This window comes from Grampus griseus (assembly GCF_964374135.1).
Source record: "Grampus griseus genome assembly, chromosome: 18".
Lineage (NCBI taxonomy): Eukaryota > Metazoa > Chordata > Mammalia > Artiodactyla > Delphinidae > Grampus > Grampus griseus.
This window is the reverse complement of record NC_139012.1, coordinates 14473314-14495035: the sequence shown is the minus strand read 5'-3', so window position 1 is coordinate 14495035 and position 21722 is coordinate 14473314. Positions and strand designations below refer to the sequence as shown.

The following is a 21722-nucleotide window of genomic DNA, read 5'->3' as shown; positions in this document are numbered from 1 at the left end:
CATACATACCTGCTTCTCTGACACCTCAGTGCAATATGCCAAATTTCTCTCTTACCACACCCCTATTTTTCTCTTATAATCAGGTAAGAGGAGGCTGAGGAGAGCAATAAATAGTAATGGACCAAAAAATATTCAGATAATGACTTATCTTTTAACTTTGGTTACAGTAATGTCTGCAAATTTATAGTGTTTCTATGTTTAATCTTTAAAAACATGTCTTCGAATGTCTTCAAAACTTGGATGACTTATCATTTAAATAGAAGAACATGAACTTTGGAGATAGATACACTTGGGTTTTACAGTAATGTATCAATTATGTAGTTAGAGAAAATAAGTTTGGGGAGAATATGAGAAAACTAGAACCATCCTGCACTGCTGTGAGCATGCCATGGGGTACAGCCATTCCAGAAACAACATGGCAATACCTAGTGGGGAAAAACAAACTTGCATTTTAACATCTGAATTGGGGCACACCTTTTGTAGGCTAATATGGGTCAAAACTTCAATCAGAAAACAAATGTAAGAAGCGTAGGTCATGCACAGTAAACAACACACACCACAGAACTCCCCCAATTCAGGCTAGCAAGGTAGAAGGATGGGTGCTCATTAAAGCATTCATATTGGAGTCAGCTGTGTTAGCTCTGACTGGCTGAGAGCCCGGTACAGGACCTAAAGCATGAGAAGACAGGAGTACTCTAATGACCTGTTTGTTTTGTGTGTGTGTGTGCCTACACACATATTTATACACACATATCTATATACATACATATGCACACACATATATACAGTTTAAGAAAAATATTCTAGATACAAACTGTGATATAATGAATTAGCATTGCTCAGGACATTGTTAAATAGCATATTAATGAACTTCAATTCACCTATTACAAGATATAGTCACAAAATGAAATTAAATGAGGACATTAGGTACCCTGTTCAAATGTTTCTGATTATAAAAGCCATTCTCCTAAAAAACAAAGATAGGGCTTCCCTAGTGGTGCAGTGGTTGAGAGTCCGCCTGCCGATGCAGGGGACACAGGTTTGTGCCCCGCTCCGGGAAGATCCCACACGCCGCGGAGCGGCTGGGCCCATGAGCCATGGCCGCTGAGCCTGCGCGTCCGGAGCGTGTGCTCCGCAACTGGAGAGGACCCAGCAGTGAGAGGCCCGCGTACCGCAAAAACAAACAAAAAACAAACTCCTTCATTTTTCAAATGAGGAAGGTGCAACTCAGAGCAATTAAATGACTTGCCTAAACCACATAGGTTTACTTGCTGCCCAGCCTGGGTGGGTAGGTTGAATTAATACTCATAAGATGCTTATTGGCCAGCAAAATACAACCAACCCATCTGCAAGCCCTAGAAAGTTCCAGCATCCCAGAGTGAGAGTCTTTCCAGGCTGGAGGAGTATTCACCAAGACAGCTGTGAGCTGATGGGGCCCCAAACTTACCTCTCCAGGTGCTCGAGAAATCTAGACAGTCCTAACACACCTCAGAATGTCACCAAGTGCAAGTTCATGCGCCCAATGCACAGTGAGGCCGAACAATGTGGAAAAGTCGGAGTTTGAAGCAGAGAAAGTTTTATTGCAGGGCCATGCAAAGAGACTGAGGGCTTACACCCAAAAAAACCCCCCAAACTTTCGGAAGGGTTTCAGCAAAGCATTTTGAAAGGCCTGGTTGGGGGTGGAGTCACAGGGTACGTGATCACCTCGTGCACAATTCTCTGATTGGTTGATGATGAGGTAACAGAGTGGCTAACTTTATCAATCCTTAGGCACCAGTAGGTCTGCGGGCTCATGATCATCAAGGAGTTAATTTATTCCATTTGGTGGTGGTTTTGAGCATCTGAAAAACTCAGGAAAGATGCATGAGATACTATTATCTGGGTACTTTAGAGAGGAGCGACAGCAGAGGCTCTGGGGGAGGGGGTCCTGCTCGGTCACAAGAATTGGGAATGAGTGTGTTTCAAATGAATGTATGAAAGACAAGTTCATAAGATATATATGGCATCTTCTGATGCAGTACAGCCTCAAAGGGTACCAGATGTCAAAATAAGACAGTTTATTTCCTTATAATTTGCAAAAAAAATTTATAAATATATACACACATATGTGATCGATGATGCAATGATAAGCATGAGTATCCATTCCCGTAACTACTCCTCCTACGCTGCAGCTTTCATGCTAAGTAGTTACAAGTATCATAGAATTAGTGTAGAGCTTTAAGATAAACGAAGAGTGTTAGAGAAAATGAAGGAACAAGAATACAGATATGCTATTTTCCTATCTTAGTATCGGTGTTAATGTCTTCTTTAACGATATTTGGCTCCTGAGAAGTTGTTTTTTTTAGTTAATACCGTGTTTATCAGGACTTTAGTTTCTTCCCACCTCATCATCAGCATGCCACCTCACTGGAATCTAGGAAGGAGCTAATGTATACTGAAACCAAATTTGATGCTTAGAAAATCCTTGAGCTGTTGAAAGGCACACCTGTGTGGTTTGGCAGGTGAGTTGAATCTCAAAGAATTTGTGCAAATCTCTGGTTTAGTCGGCTAAACTGGTTTCGCTCCTGAACAACCCTGGGGTGAGGGAATCGTCTGTTTTTCCTTGATAACCATAACAATGCCAAAGAACTAACTTCCAATGCTAAATCTCAGTGGTTTAGGTCTCAAAAGTGCAAAGGCTCAGAATATATTTCAGGACAGTAAATGTCTTCATGTCAAATTTATTACAGATACATTAGTACTTTTCATATTGGAAAAAAACTACAGTTTTTTGTAAAGGCCAAGTCATTGTTAATTAAGAGGTTACTTTGAATAATTTGGAGAAGTAACTTTCTAACTGTATTCACTTTTATATTTAAATTAAGAATGGTTTTTTATGAATAGTTAAATAAAAATTTCAGTGAGCTGAATCCTAAAGAAAATAAAGAAGTATTTATCAGTTGAAAGGTACTCTGTAAATGGGTTTGCAGATCAACTGCAAAGGTTACTTGGGACTCTAGAATCTTAAAGTGAAACAGGTCATTTATACATCTTTTTAAAAAATCTATTCGGTCTATTTTCCTTTTCTGGACATTCTTATGTTGGATTATGTGGTTTCTTCTGACTAAACTAGTTTTGAAAAGCTTAAGATGTAAGACATTCTAAAGTAAATGCTTGATTCCTTACATAATATTGTTTAGGTATTAAAGAAAGTTAACATTTTTCATCCTTTGGTCAGGCACTTGTGGGTTCTAAATGTAACTCTTTGCAGTTAATATGCAGTACATGCCAGGGAAGAGAAGTTTGGGGCTGTCAAACCTCACGGAACAGACAGAGAATAAAAGAAAATTAATCAAGTCCACAGGCATGACGACCCTAGTCTGTTTCAGCTGGCAAAAGAACTAATAGTGCTGCCACCCAGGTCATAATTTATGGGTTGTTTGTGGTATTTTCAACCCTTTTAAGTTGAAGCTGTGTGTTACCATCTCTACAGTAAAAGAATATTTCTTTTCTCAAAGTTTTCAACCAACAGATGAATATTCTTTTTCTCTATGACACACACCATCTGGTTTGCTTAATTGACTGTTCATACACATATACATGCGTCTCAACTGATCAGTGCTGTGGTTTCCAACCTGGCTGTACCTTAGAAGCTTTGGAAAAATCACTACCAGAGCCACCTCCAGAGATCCTGGCTTAAACGGTCTGGTGATGCAGCAGAGAGAGGGTCTTTCTTGGAGGTTCAAGTTAGAATTCAGAATTTGTTTCCTCTGGAAGCTATGTTGCAACGGTGGGTTTGTGTATATTTTAAATACAATAGGTAAAACTACATTATCTGTTAAATTTGGGGGAAATGGTCTGAAACACGAATCAGTCTTCACAGTTCTTTTTGTGAAACAATGTACCTTTGGTTCCAAACAATGGAATTTACAACCAATCTGTTGATAAATTAGGAGCTGTGTGAGTCTTCAAGGTCACAACACTAGACTTTTTTGTGTCAAAAGTAAGTCAGGGTTTTGTCTTGCAAAAAAATGAATCAACAATTTTAGTGAGAAACTACCATGAGGAAGACACAAGCAAACAAAGACACTCAAACAAGACCAGGAAATAAAGTATAAAACCAACATTTGTGCAAATTTTAACTTTAGGAAACTCCATAGGAATGTCCTGGTTCATGACTTCTTGTGTTGTCTAAATAGTAAATTGGATTAGAAATAAGCATATCGTTCAGAAAGAAATATGGCACAGAAATAATAGTGGAAATATGCTGGAGGACAAGAAACCAAGACAATAAAAGCACTTTAAAAAGGCAAATCATACAAAAGAATAGAGGACACTTGTTGTCAATACTCAAAGGTGACTGACTTGAATAGAAGGGAAGATGAGAAGGATGAGGTTAGGTAGGTGCTTCCCAAACTAGTGTTAAGCTTGACCCCCCCCCCACCATGAACCCAACATGACACAACAGGACAAACTGGGACCAAGAGGATCACAGTAGTGGAACTATGTCTGCATCCCACTAAGCAAACGGGTCTTCACCCGTATTCCCATTCACACAAGCCGTGAGATGGCCATGCACACACAAACACACTTCCCAAGAGCTGCTGCGTGGTCCCAAAGTAGGACTTACCCTGTGTCGTCTCAGTGCAAATCATGGTAGTGGATGGATGTTAAAGACAGCCAGATTTGGGCTGAATAGGAACAAAAACTTGCTAAAAGGCTGTCAGTACAAAACAGAACCAGAACACACACCTTGCCATGCACTGAATCTTAAGTCCAGAAGGTGAGAGCATGAACTGAATATTATCTCTAGAAACAGGATGATTGACCTCCTAGAGTAATGGAAATAAAAATAAACAAATGGGACCTAATGAAACTTAAAAGCTTTTGCAAAGCAAAGGAAACTACAAACAAGACGAAAAGACAACCCTCAGAATGGGAAGAAATATTTGCAAACGAATCAATGGACAAAGGATTAATCTCCAAAATATATAAACAGCTCATGCAGCTCAATATTAAAAAAACAAACAACCCAATCAAAAAGTGGGTTGAAGACCTAAATAGACGTTTCTCCAAAGAAGACACACAGATGGTCAAGAAGCACATGAAAAGCTGCTCAATGTCACTAATTATTAGAGAAATGCAAATCAAAACTACAATGAAGTATCACCTCACACCAGTTAGAATGGACATCATCAGAAAATCTACCAACAACAAATGCTGGAGAGGGTGTGGAGAAAAGGGAACCCTCTTGCACTGTTGGTGGGAATGTCAATTGATACAGCCGCTATAGAGAACAGCATGGAGGTTCCTTAAAAAACTAAAAATAGAATTACCATATGACCCAGCAATCCCACTACCATAATTCAAAAAGGCACATTCACCCCAATGTTCATTGCAGCACTATTTATAATAGCCAGGTCATGGAAGCAACCTAAATGCCCTTCAACAGACAAATGGATAAAGAAGATGTGGTACATATATACAATGGAATATTACTCTGCCATAAAAAGGAACGAAATTGGGTCATTTGTAGAGACGTGGTTGGATCTAGAGACTGTCATACAGAGTGAAGTAAGTCAGAAAGAGAAAAACAAATATCATATATTAACGCATATATGTGGAACCTAGAAAAATGGTACAGATGAACTGGTTTGCAGGGCAGAAATAGAGACACAGATGTAGAGAACAAACGTATGGACACCAAGGGGGGAAAGTGGTGGGGGGTGGGGGGCGGGTGGTGGTGGTGGGTTGAATTGGGAGGTTGGGATTGACATGTATACACAAATATGTATAAAATAGATAACTAATAAGAACCTGCTGTATAAAAAATAAAATAAAATTCAGAAGTTCAAAAAGAAATAGAATGATTTGTTGAGTGTGGAGTATAACCATACAATCTCCAATGGTCCTCCCAAATCTATTTTGGTGTTTCTGTAATTCAACCTCCTTTCTTCTTCACAGATGTTGAATCACCTCTAATTTCATTCTGTACCAATTTTGTTTTGTTTTGTTTTGTTTTTTTAAGTGACAAAGGGGAATTGAGAAACTCTTCACAATGAACCAAAGTGTCCCTGCAGTTTGGGGGTTAGCAACTAGCGTTATTATAGCAGATCTGATTTAGAGGTTTTAGACCTTGGTTACTTTGGGGAAGAAGTAAATCCTGAAAGTTAATACCACGAACTGCAAGACCTTTAAACGGACAAATAATAAACCCATAATAAAGTCAGTCTTTTTTCTCTCATTTATGCTCAACTGTGTGAACTCTGGAGCCAAAAGTACACCCTGATCTTTAAGTTTGCTTTGAAACAGCAATGAAGGAATGAGCTTATCCCTCAATTAGGTGCAAAAGGTGGAGGTGGTAAAAAAAGAGTTAAACAAGATACAGAGCAGCTGTGACAGCCCATCGGCTCATAGAAGAGACTCAGAACTGGCAGCTGGAAGGGACCCACAGGAGAAACGTCTTAAATGCACGTCCTACGTGTAGTACGTTGGTATCAGCAGGCCAGCATTGTGGCTGGAACAGTCACGACCAGGACTGTAAAGAAGGCCCCGACGCAGCCTGTGCTCTCCATGGGCTGCTGTTCTGAATGTAGGTTTGTGCCACGCACCTCTTGACAGTGACCTTCCGCATACCGCCGGGTCAAAAGGAACTGCAGAATTTTAGCGCAAGGCCGACTTCGAGCCCAGAACCGTAGTGATCCCTCCTTGACAAGCCGAACTGGGTCACTCAAAAGAGCGTGGCACTACACCTGTAGAGTTCAGCGGGCCAAGGGCTGCGTTAGCAGTTGGTGTCCTTTCCGGGCACACAAAAGGCTTTTTCTGCTCTGCTTTTACAAGGTATCCTAGAAGCCAAGCTATTGCCAATGGGTAGGGCTGGGGAGGGGAGGGGAGGGGAGGGGAGAGGGCCCGAACCCAGCAAGTTGTCCACGTCCGGCTGCCAGTCTGTCCAACAGGAGAGCCGATCTCGGCTGTGCCTCGGCCCCGGGGATGGGGGCGCGGGGAGGAGGGGGGCCACAGGGACGCGCAGGCGTGCGTTCCTCCAGACCGCGGGCGCCGGGCCGGCTGGCTCGAGAGAACCCAGGTGGCGACCGTAACAGCTCCCCGCGAGCCTTCTCTGCCCCAGAGGGCGCGTCCCGGGGTCCGCGCGCGCGCCCCCTAGCGCCGGGCCTGCAGGGGGCGGGGCGGGACGGGGTGGGCGGGGGCGGAGGGGGCGGAGCCGCGCGGCTGGGCTCGCGGGGGTCGCGGCGCCGAGCAGGTGCGCGAGAGCGAGCGCTGCTACAGCGGGCGGCATGGCGAGCACGGCGTCGGAGATCATTGCCTTCATGGTTTCCATCTCCGGCTGGGTGCTGGTGTCCTCCACGCTGCCCACCGACTACTGGAAGGTGTCCACCATCGACGGCACGGTCATCACCACCGCCACCTATTGGGCCAACCTTTGGAAGATGTGCGTTACCGACTCCACGGGCGTCTCCAACTGCAAGGACTTCCCCTCCATGCTGGCTCTAGACGGTCTGCATCCCGTCGCCCCCCGCCCCTGCCCCTCGCTCCTCCACGGCCTGCCGGCGGGGCTCCCGCTGACCCAACGACCCCCGGCGGGACCCCCGGGCCGGACTCCTCCAAAACCCGGCCCCGCTGTCCCCCTCAGTGCCTGAAGGAGCCGGGGAGAGTCCCCGGTGCCCGTGGCCCGCCTTCCCCGGACGTCTGTCCCGCGGGGGGCGCCTGACCGAGCCCGGAACCCCGGGGCGGGAGAGAGGGGCACGCAGACAGGCCTGGGTGGGGTAGGTGACTCTCAGGCGACGGGGATGGAGGGAAGCAGCTATGTTGTCTCGAGAGTTGAGGACAGGGCAGTGGGACCCCCCTCTCTTGGGGACTGTTAGGACACGGAGTCACGAGAGGGGGCTTGTCTTCTCCAGCCAGCACTACCTAGAAGGGCTGGATTCTGATTAAAATGGACTTGTCAGAGCGAAATCTGCTTGCTCTGAACTCCCTTTAGCCATTTCGTTAGTTCTTTTAAAAGTGTGTGTGTGGGGAAAGGAAACGTTGCAGGAGCACCCGCTCCAAACCCCCCCGGCCCGCATCTACAAATGAGTCTGCTGGGCTTTAACTCTGCCTCTGAACGTTAGGAACGTAAGTAGCCCTAGCCTGTGCCGCAGAAAGTAGAGAATTCTGGCCAGCAGGAATCTTGTGCGGGAGACTGACAAGTTCTGTGTCGCGCCTCCCAAGCCCGTTCTCAGCGTCTCCCTCAGCGTTGTTCTTTAGTAAATTGTTTTCTACGTAGTTCTTGCTAGCGACGCTCTATACTGTATTGTATTAGAACAACAGGTATTCACAAAGAAAACTGGCTCTTTTTAGTCTCAACAGGTGTTCACGAAGAAAACTGGCTCTTTTTAGTTTCAGACTGGCTCTTTTTAGTTGACAGTGGATGTCAACCCGGTCACGCTGATTGCTCAAGTCCTAGGCTCCTTTCTTCCAGGATTTTACAGCACGTGACTAGATGGATCCCGACAGAAACTTGAGAGTCATTTACGTTAGTTCTCGATTTGAGGTGTTTTCTTTTTCTTTTATTACTGCTCTGCAAGCTTTTATTTGCATAACTGAGTAAATAAAGGACAAGATTTAATCCCTAAGATGGTGCTTGCCACGAAAAGCAAACTGCTGCTCGATGGAGGTATTTGATGGAAACTCTGTATAAGGGAATACGTGTCTGGTTTTAGATGAGTGACACCTGGGTCTGTGTCCTGGTGTGTGTACAATAAGTAGCTGGTACGCTCTTGATTCCCTAGAATTACGGTTGAATTTCCTGTGCGCTGCAGAGCACACATCCAGGTAGATGTTTGAATAGGCAGGCTCTTGTTTCTGTGATTTACATTCAGGAATATGGGATTGACAGTTACTGTCCTAAACACATTCTTCTGTTGTAACTGTACTGTCACCGAGATAGCCTGCCAGATAGGTATGCTTCCTTCTACAGGACAGCTGGGGGACAAGGGAGGGGATGGAGAGATGAATACTCCATGAAGGTTATTGGGTGCAGAATAGTGTGCACCTTATGTGTCTGAGCTGAGAATGGACGTCATGGTCTCAATATTTGGGGACAGGTGGGGTAATGAGGAGGAAGGAGAGCGTAGCCTTCAACCATCCAGCCCTAGAGAGGAGGCGTGACGTCTGTATACAACCCAGCTCGCAAAATGGCCTTCCGCGTGTGCTCGTGTGTCTAGAAAATGACTTTAAGAGACGTAAATGACTTCACCTCTTGTTCTGCATTGTTTTAAAATTAATAACATAGCTTTACGAGTCAGTACATATAGAAGTAACTGCTTTTTAACAACTGCATGGTATTCATTACTCTGGACAAACTGGTTTATTTAACGACTTACCCATTGTTGGACATTGGACCCTTCCTAGATTTTCACTGTTCTTAGCACTTTACTGAAAACCTTTTTATTTGCCTCTTTGTGCGTATGTGTGTATCTGTAGTGTAGATACTGAGGAATAGTATTGTCAGAGCAGTAGAATATTCATTTTATTATTCAGTTTAAATCGTCCAATTACATTCCACCAACAGTGTATGAGAATACCTGTTTCTCCACATTCTCACCACCAAGTTTTTCATCCAGTTTAATGGGTGACATCCTATCATGTTATTATTTTATTCCCTGATCACTGTGATTTTGACCACCTTAGCATGTATTTATTGACCCTTTTTGTGTGTGTGTGACTTGCCTGTCCATATCTTATGCCCATGGTTCTTTTGTTTCCTCTTGGTTTAAATGATTTGTTTTTTTTAATTCTGGAAATCAGTCCTTGATTTATTATATATGTTGCAGTCTCGGCCCATGGCTTGTCTTTTAAACGTGTGATGTCTTTTCTCATACAGAACATTGAAATGTGTATTATAATCGCATTTATCAGTCTCTTCCTGCTGGCTTGGCCTTTTGTGGCTTAAGAAAGCATTGCCTAACACAAAGTTATAAACTTACTTTTCATCATCTCTCAGAATAATATTTGGGGGGAGTTCAACCACACAGCTACATTTTCATGTGGAGGTAAGTCAGTTCCCCCAAAGAGGAGGTCCCTCTGCTTGTTCGCGGTCTGCCGTGTATTTTCTGGGCAGCCGCATCTGCTGGTTGCTGGGCTTAAGGCAGGCCCTGCCTACAGCACGCTGCATGTGGATTTCCTGGTTATTGCACTAGAAGTGGAGGGAGAAAGCCACGTTGCCAGGGGCTGTGGTGACCACAGGCTTGAGTAGGCCAGTCCTCTCCTTAAACCAAGCAGAAAAATCCAAGAAGGGAGAGAGAAGGCTCACAGCTCTCCCGTCTAGTCTTAAGTGGAAGAACATGCCTCTTGGACACAGATGATGGAGTCATTATTCTGAAAATCCTATGTGAGGTCAAAGCTCTCATTGCTCATCATCAGGGGGTATCATTGTTACCCCAGTTCTCCCTACAAGGAAGAAGCTAAATGTGCAGGTTTAATGTTATGCCATGTTAAGATTCCAACTGTAATTTCTGCTTAGAATCAATCTTAGTGTTATGGAAGGGAAGCTTTGATGTGTTTCTTACCATTCACTAGACGCTTGGTTCATATTCCTCCTGTGAAGGAAGTGCTGTTATCCTTGGGTTTTACAGATGAGAAAACAGGCTTGGAGAGATTAGGTAATACAGTCGAGGATACACAGCAGGTAAATAGAAGAACCAGAGGTGAAATTCAGAGTTCGTGTCTGCCCCTCATACCACCCTTCTCTCCAAGGATTTGCAAAAAGTACGCAAAGCTACTAGCCTGAGAAAGCACGTCCTTTTTTCCTTCCTTCAAGCAGAAGCTACCAGGCGTACCGCGAGGGAATTGTCTCCACCAAGTGGATATTTTCATTTTTGCTAGTTGGAAATGGAAAATAAGGTACATTTGGAAAACCATTTTAACTTTTAAGGGACACCTTGAAGTTTTCCTCCAACAGAATTCATTAATTTAAAGTCACAGTAATTTACTAATTGAAAAACTCACCGTTGAATGAGCTGGTGATTTCTGTTTATTGCTAACCCATATTCCTTTCAAAGCACCCCTTGAACTGCAGCTGAACATTTTGAGCCAGGTTTTTTTTTTTTTTTTTTAGTATATGCCATCTATTTTTGTTAGTGGGAATGTTTGCCATTTCTTCCAAAGGAGTTACCTATAAATTATACTTCAGAGAACTTCTGAGCAAATATGTTCATGCCCCAGCACTTTAATGTGGTAATTAGCTATTAACGGTGTCAGTAAATTAGACCTGCCAAAAATAATGGCCTTCTTGACTAGGTTTTTACCACCACTTCACTTGAGGGTGTTACTTATAAGTTTTGACCTCCGGAACTGTTAAAAAAAGCAAGGTTGTAGAGGTCTGCCTTGCAAAAGATAAACTCTGAGAGAGTTTGTGGGAAGTCACCCAAGGCTTGAGTCTGTGGGTGTTTTAAGGACTGGTAGCCCCTAATTTACAGACCTCAGGCTTACCAACAACTCGATTCCATCTATGGCTGACGGTGGAGTTTATCTCCAGGAACTCCAAACCCTTCTTTTATGCATGCGATGAGTTAGCAATTTATCGCTACTGTTCCCACATCAGAGAGAGTTACCTTCCCCACCAAATCAGGGTTCTGGTTGGTTCTGAGGAAAGACCTGACCTCATCGGAACCTGCTCTCTATCTCTCCTCTTGTGCTGAGAGGGCAGAGTTGATCCTGCTGTAGGTACCAGGGCTGAGACCGGAGAACTGAGTGAGACACTCGGGGAAAAAATGGTATGAGTAGTGGTTAAAGTTTAAAGCCTACTGTTATTTTTCCAGTCACATTAAGGGTTGAATTCATCAGCCTGGGATTCTGACCACTGTGTACCATTTGGGAAAATGTGTTTTATGTTCTTAGTGATCAGACCATAGACTTAACCTTTTGCAAGGCTCGTGTGTTTTCTGTACGTAAAGCCTGTAAGATTCCTAAAATAATGCAAATTATGGTGCATGATAAGGTTTTCTAGAATAGTTTTTTAAATATAGGATAGAAGTTATATCACACACACACTTTGTTGTCTGTTTAGGATTGCAGTAAGAGTTAGCTAAAACACCTCAAAACCACAGGTTAAAACAAATCTCAAAAAATAATGAAACCACACTGTCCCAGTAGCTCTGGTGGTAAATGATGAGTCAGTTGTGGTTGTCCTGGAGGACTGTCTTTAATCTTGCAAGGAACAGGCTTCCTCCCCCTATGCTTCTATTGCTCCCTGGGTTCTGGTTGGGGGACTTGAGGGTTGAAGTTTAAAATAGAGCTGGGTCACTGTTCAGCGGCAGAGACACAGATAGCCCTGCAGCACTACTATAGCTACCAAAATAAGCCTCCATTATCCTGTTTTGCTAAAAATAAGTTTCTTTTGCTGTTTTTGACAGCCTTACCATCAGGGAAATTATTTTCTGTCTGGAAGTAGTTCACCCTATAAAATAGAAGATCACTGTCATTGCATTCTGCATTTGTAGGGACCTAAATCTGTTCAGTTAATTAGAGCATCTTCTGGGTACTCTTCACAACGGATCCTAGGGGTAGGACTGAAACTTAAAATTTTATTCTTTCCCTGAGAAACATAGACTGGAGGCCACCTTCCCCATTATTCCCTGAATATATGATTATCGTCACCTTAGAATTATTATCTATCATTGACTTTGCCCGAACACAATAATAAATGACTTGGTGTATCTTGGCACTTATGAGTTTTTTCATATTAAAAAGTTTAATGCCAAATGTAAACCTGAGAGATATGTACGTTCATTGGCTTAACAAATGAACACACCAGTATGTGCTGTCATTATTTCAGATTGAAATACGGCACTGTTTCAGTCTGAAATGAAAATGACGGCATGTGGTAAAAATGTATTAGTTTAAATCCTGTTAACTTAAAACTTGTTAGTGTCTGGACAAAAGCCAGGCTGAAGTTTACCATCACCCTGGCTGTGCAAATAAAAATATGTGACTAAGAAAATGAATGGTGTAGGAGGAATGATCAAACAAACCAACAGAACAAGCTTTCAGGATACTTTGAAAGCGTCCATTTATATGCAAACAGTTAATTTCATAATTATAAAATATTCTTCTAGGAACCAACCAGTGCTTATTTAAACCCAATGTTATTATGTGTGCCCTGAAAATTTTCAAAAGGTCATGAAAATACATCTTGATTTAGACTTCTCATGGTTCATGATGACATTCCAGTCAGTCTCATTTATAATCTTTCACTAATATTAGAAGATGTGACTCTGTGGGAGCTCTGCTCGATTATAAAGATTACAACGTCAAAACCATTAAAACATCTGTTTTAAAGGTCTGACGTGCAGAGGAGTAACAGGGTTGAGATAGTGGCAGATGAGGTTTCCCAGGGTGAAAGGCAGTATTGCATGGGTTTTGTAGTCAGAGCTGGACGGAATCCATTTCAGCCCCTTACTAACTCGTCTCTGGCACATTATGCAACTGTTGTGCGCCTCAGTTTCTTCATCTGTGAATATGGGAATAATAACACTCAGAGATATATCCTGAGGATCATGCATGTGCCAAACTGAAAAGTGTGTGACATAGAACAGGCACTCCATACAGATTCACTTGCTTTTCTTTCTTGCTTAACGTATGTTTTAACCATTATGGTTATTTTTTTGGAAAGCAGAACACTCATTCACGAGGACAGTGTAAAATGAAAGTTTCTTCCTGGACAACCACATGTTTTATGTTAATGTAAATGACCTACTCTATTGCAGGTTATATCCAGGCATGTAGAGGACTTATGATTGCCGCCGTCAGCCTGGGCTTTTTTGGTTCCATATTTGCCCTGTTTGGAATGAAATGTACCAAAGTCGGAGGCTCAGATAAAGCCAAAGCTAAAATTGCTTGTTTGGCCGGGATTGTATTCATACTGTCAGGTAAATAGTAACTTTCTTCCGAACAAGGTGCTTCAGGATGTTCATGAAACACCAGTAATCACAGCCCTTTCCTTCTGATGCTCTTCAGGGCTGTGCTCCATGACCGGGTGTTCCCTGTATGCAAACAAAATCACAACAGAGTTCTTTGATCCCCTCTTCGTGGAGCAAAAGTAAGTACTCTTCTTAAGTCTGTATGCTTGTGGCTGACAGGAAATGGATATAAAATCATCTTCTAAATTAAGCTACATAAATTTCCTCCATGGCTCATGAAAGTGAGACATACTGATAAATGATGTTGGATGAAATCATTCAGGAGCAAACGTTTTATATGCTACATTGGCAAAAGATGCATCGAATCACTGCATTAGGGTTACGTAGTGTCTTGTCTCTAAAGAGCTCAAGGCATAGGATTTAGAATGCTAAGCGTCATCTACTGTACGAAGTCACGTAGAGGAAAAGTGCAAGAGAGGTGTAAGGTGGGGAGGAAAGAAGGATAAAGTATGACGGCAGAAAACTAAGAGCTTGCCTCGATTGTTGTCCATCCAAAATGATATTTGCCAGATGTTCTGGGCCAGCTTCAATCTCAGGCATTGAGATGAAAACGGAGACTGTGATCCTGAAGATTAGAAACGTTTAAGTGATATTGAATGAAATACTATTTTTCGTTTTTAGGTAGCCTTTTACATTTGTTCTGTTGACCACGGCCTTAACACGTGCCACCTGATAAACCTTTGTAAAGAGATTGTACATGACTCAGGGTCTTTAAAAAATGGTGTAAGAGTGGCACAGACACCCAGATGCGACCGGTCTCAGCTGCGGATGAATGGTTTGGCACTTACAGACCAGTTTGTTTGTTGGTTTTTAATTATGGGCTGTTGCTTTTTATAGCTTCTCTAGGCTTATTTCTTTGCATTGGGAAAACCCAAGGAATACCAAATTAGAAATAATAATAGATCAAATATTTTGTCTTCTGTGAGAATATTCCCACAGACTTCTGTAGAAAGCCGCATGTGTACTGCTGTCATCCAGGCTGGGGATTCTCTTTCAGTCTTCAGATCAAATGTTATGGAATTTTAAAAGAGTAATTACTAAAATGGCTGATCAGGGTCCATTACTTTTTTCTGGTGGATTTAGGAATCTTTAGGAAATGATTTTTCTAGTACTGTCTTTAGTTTATGCATAAATAGTAAATGTATGTATAATGAAAATAATAGCTAACACATGTTGAGCCCCTACCATGTACCAAGCAGAGCATTGCAAATATTATTTTATTATTTTGGTCTTACAACATCCTTATGAAGTAGGTTCTCTCTGTACCCCCTTTTTTAAAATTGGGGAAAGAATTCAAGGAATATGTGCAGGGGAACTTGGACTAAGCTAATAGGCTGATTGAACTATGATTCAAACCAGGCAACCAAACTCTGGCACACTTAACTCTAAAATGCATGATATATAATATTCTACTATTTTGTAATTTTTGTGACAGTATGCCACATACATTTTTCATCAAAGAAGTTTCTTTTGTGCAGTAGTGTTTATTGTGAAATCTTATTAAATGGAAAACAAAAATGACTGCTTCAGACCCCAGTATGATGTTCACTCCCCTACCTATGTTAGAAAATGTGTTCTGATTTGTAAACTTTCTCCTGATTTTTGATAATGAGATTTGCACCGATGTGCATGGCACCAAACGTTGGGGTGAAAACTAAGACTGTTCTCCTGAAGATTAGAACCATTTTAATGATATTTAAATGAAATATCAGTTTTCATTTAAATATTATACTTAAATGATATTTTTATTTCAGGGTTTGATATCATAAATATACCACAAAATCATATTTCTCACAGTTTATTTTATTAAAGACATTGCCGACTTTTCTGGATTACCTTTCGTACATCACTGTTCTGTCTTCCTGACAATCATTAATGATGTCTTTGTCAAACTCTTAAAAATCATTTTCATCTTTTCTCACAAGGCCGAGGCTAATATCTGTATCTATATGCACAGTAACTTAAACCTTTCCTTTGTGTTCTGTGCTTGCTATATGCTCAGTCACCTCACTCAGTTTAGTACCACTGGAATTTCTTATTCTTTCAGATTTTCTTTAAACTCAGTTCAGTAATTATGGACTGTGAGAGGTTTTCCTCTTTTCTACATTCTTGATGCTACTTTGAACTATTCCATTCCCACTGTGAGCTTCCCAGCATCCCTCTTTCTGTCTATGCCTACTCTCTCTCTCTCTGTTTTCTCATGTGGAAAATCAGGATAATCATAGAGTTGCTGTGAGAGTTAAGAGAGTGTGTATATGTACCCTTAGAACTGATTAGAAAAGAGCAAAAGCCTTGTATTAATAACTGTATTGTGTTAGCTATTATTAAGGTTGCTTTTTAATTGTGTGTAGTAGTTAAGATGTACCTTATCTTTATGGATGTCTTTATTAGCTCTTTTCTGCAATGACTTAAAAATATAACACCTACAATTTGCCAATTTACCTTAGGTCATTAAAAACACAAGAGTGAGGGATTATGAAAAGCACCATGGCTTACAAATTGGTAAATAACAGGTCCTTCACACCAAAAAATACAGACTTTATTAAAAAAGAAAAAAGAAAACCTGCATATTGAGAACATGTTTAGCTCCTTGAGATCAGAGCTCACTCACATTTCTATCCCAGCAGTGCCTGGCACAAAGAAAGGCCATGACTTATGTACAAGGAATTATCAACGCCTGTTGAGAATTGTTAAATATGATCAGATGCTAATTACCCACAATGGTAGAAAAGAGGCATGAAGATGACATGTGACACCTACAGGAATTCACAAACTTTATTTAAATAAAACTATAAAAACCAACCAGTTGACTAACTTGCTGTCATGTGTTTTCCTTTTATCAGCGCCTCTAGTGGAGGAGAAGGAGATGGAAATTAGGAAGATTAATAAGCTGCAAATTGGGTATCAACACAAAGTAGACTGATTCCATAGGTTTTTGGGTTTTTTAAAATATTTATTTATTTATTTGGTTGCACCGGGTCTTAGTTATGGCAGGCAGGCTCCTTAGTTGTGGCTCCAGGGCTCCTTAGCTGTGGCATGCGAACTCTTAGTTGCAGCATGTGGAATCTAGTTCCCTGACCAGGGATCGAACCCGTGTTCCCTACATTGGCAGCACGGAGTCTTACCCACTGCACCACCAGGGAAGTCCCTCCGTAGGTCTTACAAAATATCATAATTTTTAAAGTGAGATTTTGATTTTGGCATATTCTAGGGGATAGGGCTTCCTAGCTGGCATTTGCTAGAACTTAGTAAGTGGTACCTCTGATGTAGTTTGTGCGTGAACACACAGAGGAATATGTTGGAGAATCACTGCCAAAGGCAGGGCCAGCCCTGGAAGAGTTGGGATAAGGGCACCGCTCTAGGGGGTTCTGACTATTTCTTTGGTGTCTTCATGGATCTGCATGAGGGTAAGTTCCTTGAGGTCAGAAAACATCTATTTCATCTCTTACTTGCCTAGCATGGTGCCCGGTATGTGAAATCCTGATCTGTAGAACTAGTCCTTTCAGGATTAGCAGAAAAGCCTTCTGTTATCTCAGCAGACTGAGGAAGCCTCAGAGAGGATGGAGCAAGGAGGCAGGCTTACCCTCCTCTTCGCACCCTTGTCATGCATTCATCTTACTCCAGCAGCGTGGCTCCCTCCGGTCCTAGATGGCCTGGCTGTGGCATACGCATGCGTGTGTTTGGCCCTTAGGAAGGGCGATGAGGCACACCTGCTTGCCACAGGCTCTAGTTTAAATTTCTGGTGAGCAGATACTTGTCCCAAAATGCACTGCAAAACAGTTCAGGCCTCAGAACCTAGTTTTGTTGCTGTTTTTCTTAAGGATTCTCTAACATGTAAATTGAATCTTCTTTGTGGATTTCGAGGACATCCCTATATAAGACTCACCTCGGTTGCCTAAGTTACAAACACACAACTAAGCTCATCCACAGAGCTCCCACCACATTCCTACTATGTGCAGGGAACTCTGTAGGAGCTTTATTGACGAGGGAACAGAATGAGTGGCTTCTGGTGTATCGTTGGCATAAAGATTGTGGCAGTAGCGCTGCAAACAGTAGTAGGCTTTGTGTTCAGTGGCTAATTATTTCTGAAACCCTTCCTTTCCCACAGCTCATATGGGAAGATTTTTCTTCCTGCCTACAATCATTTGACAGAACTGCAATCTTTAAAGAGCTTCACCTGACTGTGGTTGTTTCTGCCATTTCTCCATTTTTTCCTTTTGTTTTACTTCCTTGCGTCCATTCAAGTTGTGATTGTTTTATGGCTCCAGGATGGGCTCCTGCAAAGCCTTTAAAACTATTTCTCAACTCTTCCCTTTGGGCTGTTTCAAACCAACTTCCTCCTTTTTATTAAAGCAAAACCTACTACATAAAAAAATCTATCCTCTTGCAAGCTTATGGTCACAAGCACTCCTTAGCGTGATTCACCATATCATTGTGTTGACATATAATTACATATCCCCCCCATGGCTTTGTTGTCCAAACCACTAACTTCTGAGTGTCTTGCTTTGTTTTTTCTTAAATAGACTGTTCTGAAGAGTTGATTGGCTTAAAGAGTTGTTCTGCATAAAGAAACTTCTTTTCAAGTCATGCAAAGTTGGGGCACTGAACCAATTTCCTTAATTGAGGAAACAGGACATCGTGATCTTATTTATTCGCTTTTAGTCAATGAGATTTATCATGAACGTTTTGGCTCAGATATTCATATTTGGGTCTTATCATACTCCAGCCTTTGTATTTTGAGAGCTTTTAAAACCATGGAGTTATTTATCTCTAGCACTCTGCATTCAGTTAGTTTCTACTTTAGAATCTAAGTTTTACTTTGGTAAAATCTTTTCATCATTGTGGTTACTTAGTAGTTAGAGAAGTAAACAGCTGTCTACTTTCCGATAGATTCCCTCATTCTTGTTATCTGTCAAGTTCAATGCACAAGAGACAATTCAAGAAGGACGTTTCTAGGTTACACACATTTTCCTGGGTGAAACTGAAAGGAATATCGATCTCACTAGGTGACCTTGCCTAGATATTTAACTTCTCTCTTCTGTCCTTATTATAATTTAATGAATTATAGATGTCTGTGTACTTAAGCGTATTGCAATCATGAGGTTATTTGGAGAATGAATTATTGTGGGTAAAAGGCTCATAGATTCTCAGATAAGGGATTCCATAGAGGCGCCAAGTGTTAGGAACAAAACAGAATTTGACTGTTAAATATTAAGAAGGTGTTACTCTGTGATTTCACTTTGTTCTGTGGTAGCACTGGCCACTTCAGATCATCAGAATTGCTCTGATGCTTTTGTTAACGCTGGCAGGACTTAAAAATATACTTGGAAATCAAGTGTTTGGCAACTGTGTTTTGTTTTCACTGACCAGTATATGAAGTCACGACTCCTTCCAGTTTGCCACCCTTTCTGGTGACTCAGCTTTTAGCACCACCACCCCGTTCCCTCCCTTTGTTCACATCCCAGCTAACCACTGCATATCCTGCAGGACTTGCATTCTGCGTAACGTGCCCACCTCCGTGCTCCCTTTGCCCTTTGTGCTCCGATTATAATCCTACTGGGCAGTGACACTTGCTTATCGGTCCATCTTCCAAACCAGGTCAGGAGCAGCTCGAAGTGAAGACCACGTCTTGCTGATTTGGGCATCTCTTGTAGCTAGTCCCTGCTCCGTGACATTTCCAGCAGGGATGGTCAGTCAGCAGTGGTGTACAACTGTCTGTCTGCACCTCTCCTAGAATGGAAAGACTGTATGCTTGGGGAGATTTGGTTAAAGGAATGGGGAAGGAAGGCAGCCTACACACTGGTTAAAAATGAGGACCTTGGGGCTTCCCTGGTGGCACAGTGGTTGAGAGTCTGCCTGCCAATGCAGAGGACACGGGTTCGTGCCCCGGTCTGGGAAGATCCCACATGCCACGAAGCGGCTGGGCCCGTGAGCCATGGCCGCTGAGCCTGCGCGTCCGGAGCCTGCGCTCCGCAGTGGGAGAGGCCACAACAGTGAGAGGCCCGCGTACCGCAAAAAAAAAAAAAAAAAAAAAATGAGGACTTTGGATCAGGACTGCCTGGGAGGGAACCCCAGCTCCGCCATTTATTAGTAGTGTAACCTTGAAGAAATTACTTTCCTTTTTGTGTCCTGTGTCCTCAATAACTATGAGGTTATTGTGAGGATGAAACGAGATGGTACATTTCAGCTATTTAGAATGTGCCTAGCATATAGTAAGCACTCAGTAAATGCTAGTAAATTAATTTTAATGGTACTGACCCTTAAGCAGGGGATATTAATGTAGCAGGTCATTATCTTATATGCTGTATTAAGGGTGGCCACAGAGAAATGTATATTGAAATGTTGGAGGCCTAGTGGAAAGGATAATTGTTGTAAGACACTTGACTCTCAAGTGGAAGGCAGGTAAGGGACCTAGCATGAACCCATTTAAAAAAACAAGGCTTGTGCAATTCCTTCTCTTTATTTCTGATCATCTCCGTCACAGCTTTGAGTTAGAGATACACAGCAATTTGAAACTGTCAAATGGATAGACACTCCTGAGACCTTCTCATGAGAACTCATCCTATGTTCATCTTCCCAACTCCAGGTTCGATTCTAAACTGTTTTCAGGCAGTCTGCTGAGGATTCAGAAGATCATATAGGGTAGGCTTTTTTTTTTTTTTTTTTTTTTTTTTTTGCGCTGTATGCGGGCCTCTCACTGTTGTGGCCTCTCCCGTTGCGGAGCACAGGCTCCGGACGCGCAGGCTCAGCGGCCATGGCTCACGGGCCCAGCCGCTCCGTGGCATGTGGGATCTTCCCGGACCGGGGCACGAACCCGTGTCCCCTGCATCGGCAGGTGGACTCTCAACCACTGCGCCACCAGGGAAGCCCTAGGGTATGCTTTTAATTGACCCACGCTTTTTTGCTGCAAATCCATCTGTATTTTCTTCCTTCAACACAAACAGTTGTGCAAACCCACCTTCACACCCACAGACTCTTGCTGGTCATGGCCCCAGGTGTCACAGGACAGCCCTGGTTGTTTTAGGAATTTCCCATCTTGGAGCACAGCCCCCCTCTGCAGTGTCAGTTTATTCAGACTTCAAAGTTTGCGTGAGAACATGTTACTGTGCCTACTTTGAGTGTTGTGACTCAGCACATCGTTTCCCACTTAAAATCAAGGCCCAGTAAACCCCCAGTTATCCACACGAATGGAGATCAATGGCATGGACGTTGCTCAGTAACAGATTTGTTTTTGAACTGAACTGTGTAATTTTGGGAACAGGAGGTGGTCCTTTTAAATTATAATTTACTTTGACTAATATTATATTAAGTTATACTGTGGATGGTTTATAAAATTTCCATGAGTAATCGGCAAGAATCAGAACTCCTGTAAGGACACTCACTGTGCACTTTACACACGGTTAGAGAGGGAAGGAGGCAGAGGGGTTAAGAGGCGGGTTTTCGAGTTCACTCTCTGCTCAGCTCCTGACCCTGGCCCTGGCTCCTCTGTGATCTTAGGGAAGATGCAGTTGCTTCCTCTAGGTAATGGGGATAGCACCTGCTGCTTCTGAATGTTAGGGGGATTAAAGAAAGTAACATATAGACAGCACCCCCGACAGTGGCATATGGTAGGTGATTACCTGTTCTTAACATACGGTCTATAGAATTCTGAACTACCCTAATGATAACTCATAACACTCGGAAAGGTAATGCGCGCATGTCTGTTGTAAACTATAAACCAGAGAAAAGAACGCGTGCCTGTTACGAACATTGAAAAGCAATTTAGAA

The 21722-nt window shown here is 42.4% G+C and overlaps 1 protein-coding gene across 6 annotated transcripts in view; it reads left to right on the top strand.

Moving 5' to 3' along the window:
* Positions 1 to 21722, top strand: part of CLDN10 (claudin 10) — a gene marked incomplete at its 5' end in the record, with an annotated part of 100502 nt that overhangs the window by 70996 nt on the left and 7784 nt on the right. For 4 of the 6 annotated variants that reach the window (XM_082675518.1, XM_082675515.1, XM_082675517.1 and 1 more), the window contains 2 exons: positions 13743 to 13904; positions 13993 to 14074. In XM_082675518.1, the coding sequence (XP_082531644.1) occupies positions 13743 to 13904; positions 13993 to 14074 (244 nt within the window). Of the gene's footprint in view, positions 1 to 7271; positions 7492 to 13742; positions 13905 to 13992; positions 14075 to 21722 lie in introns of those variants that run through there. The other 2 variants (XM_082675516.1, XM_082675513.1) reach the window with 1 other exon arrangement.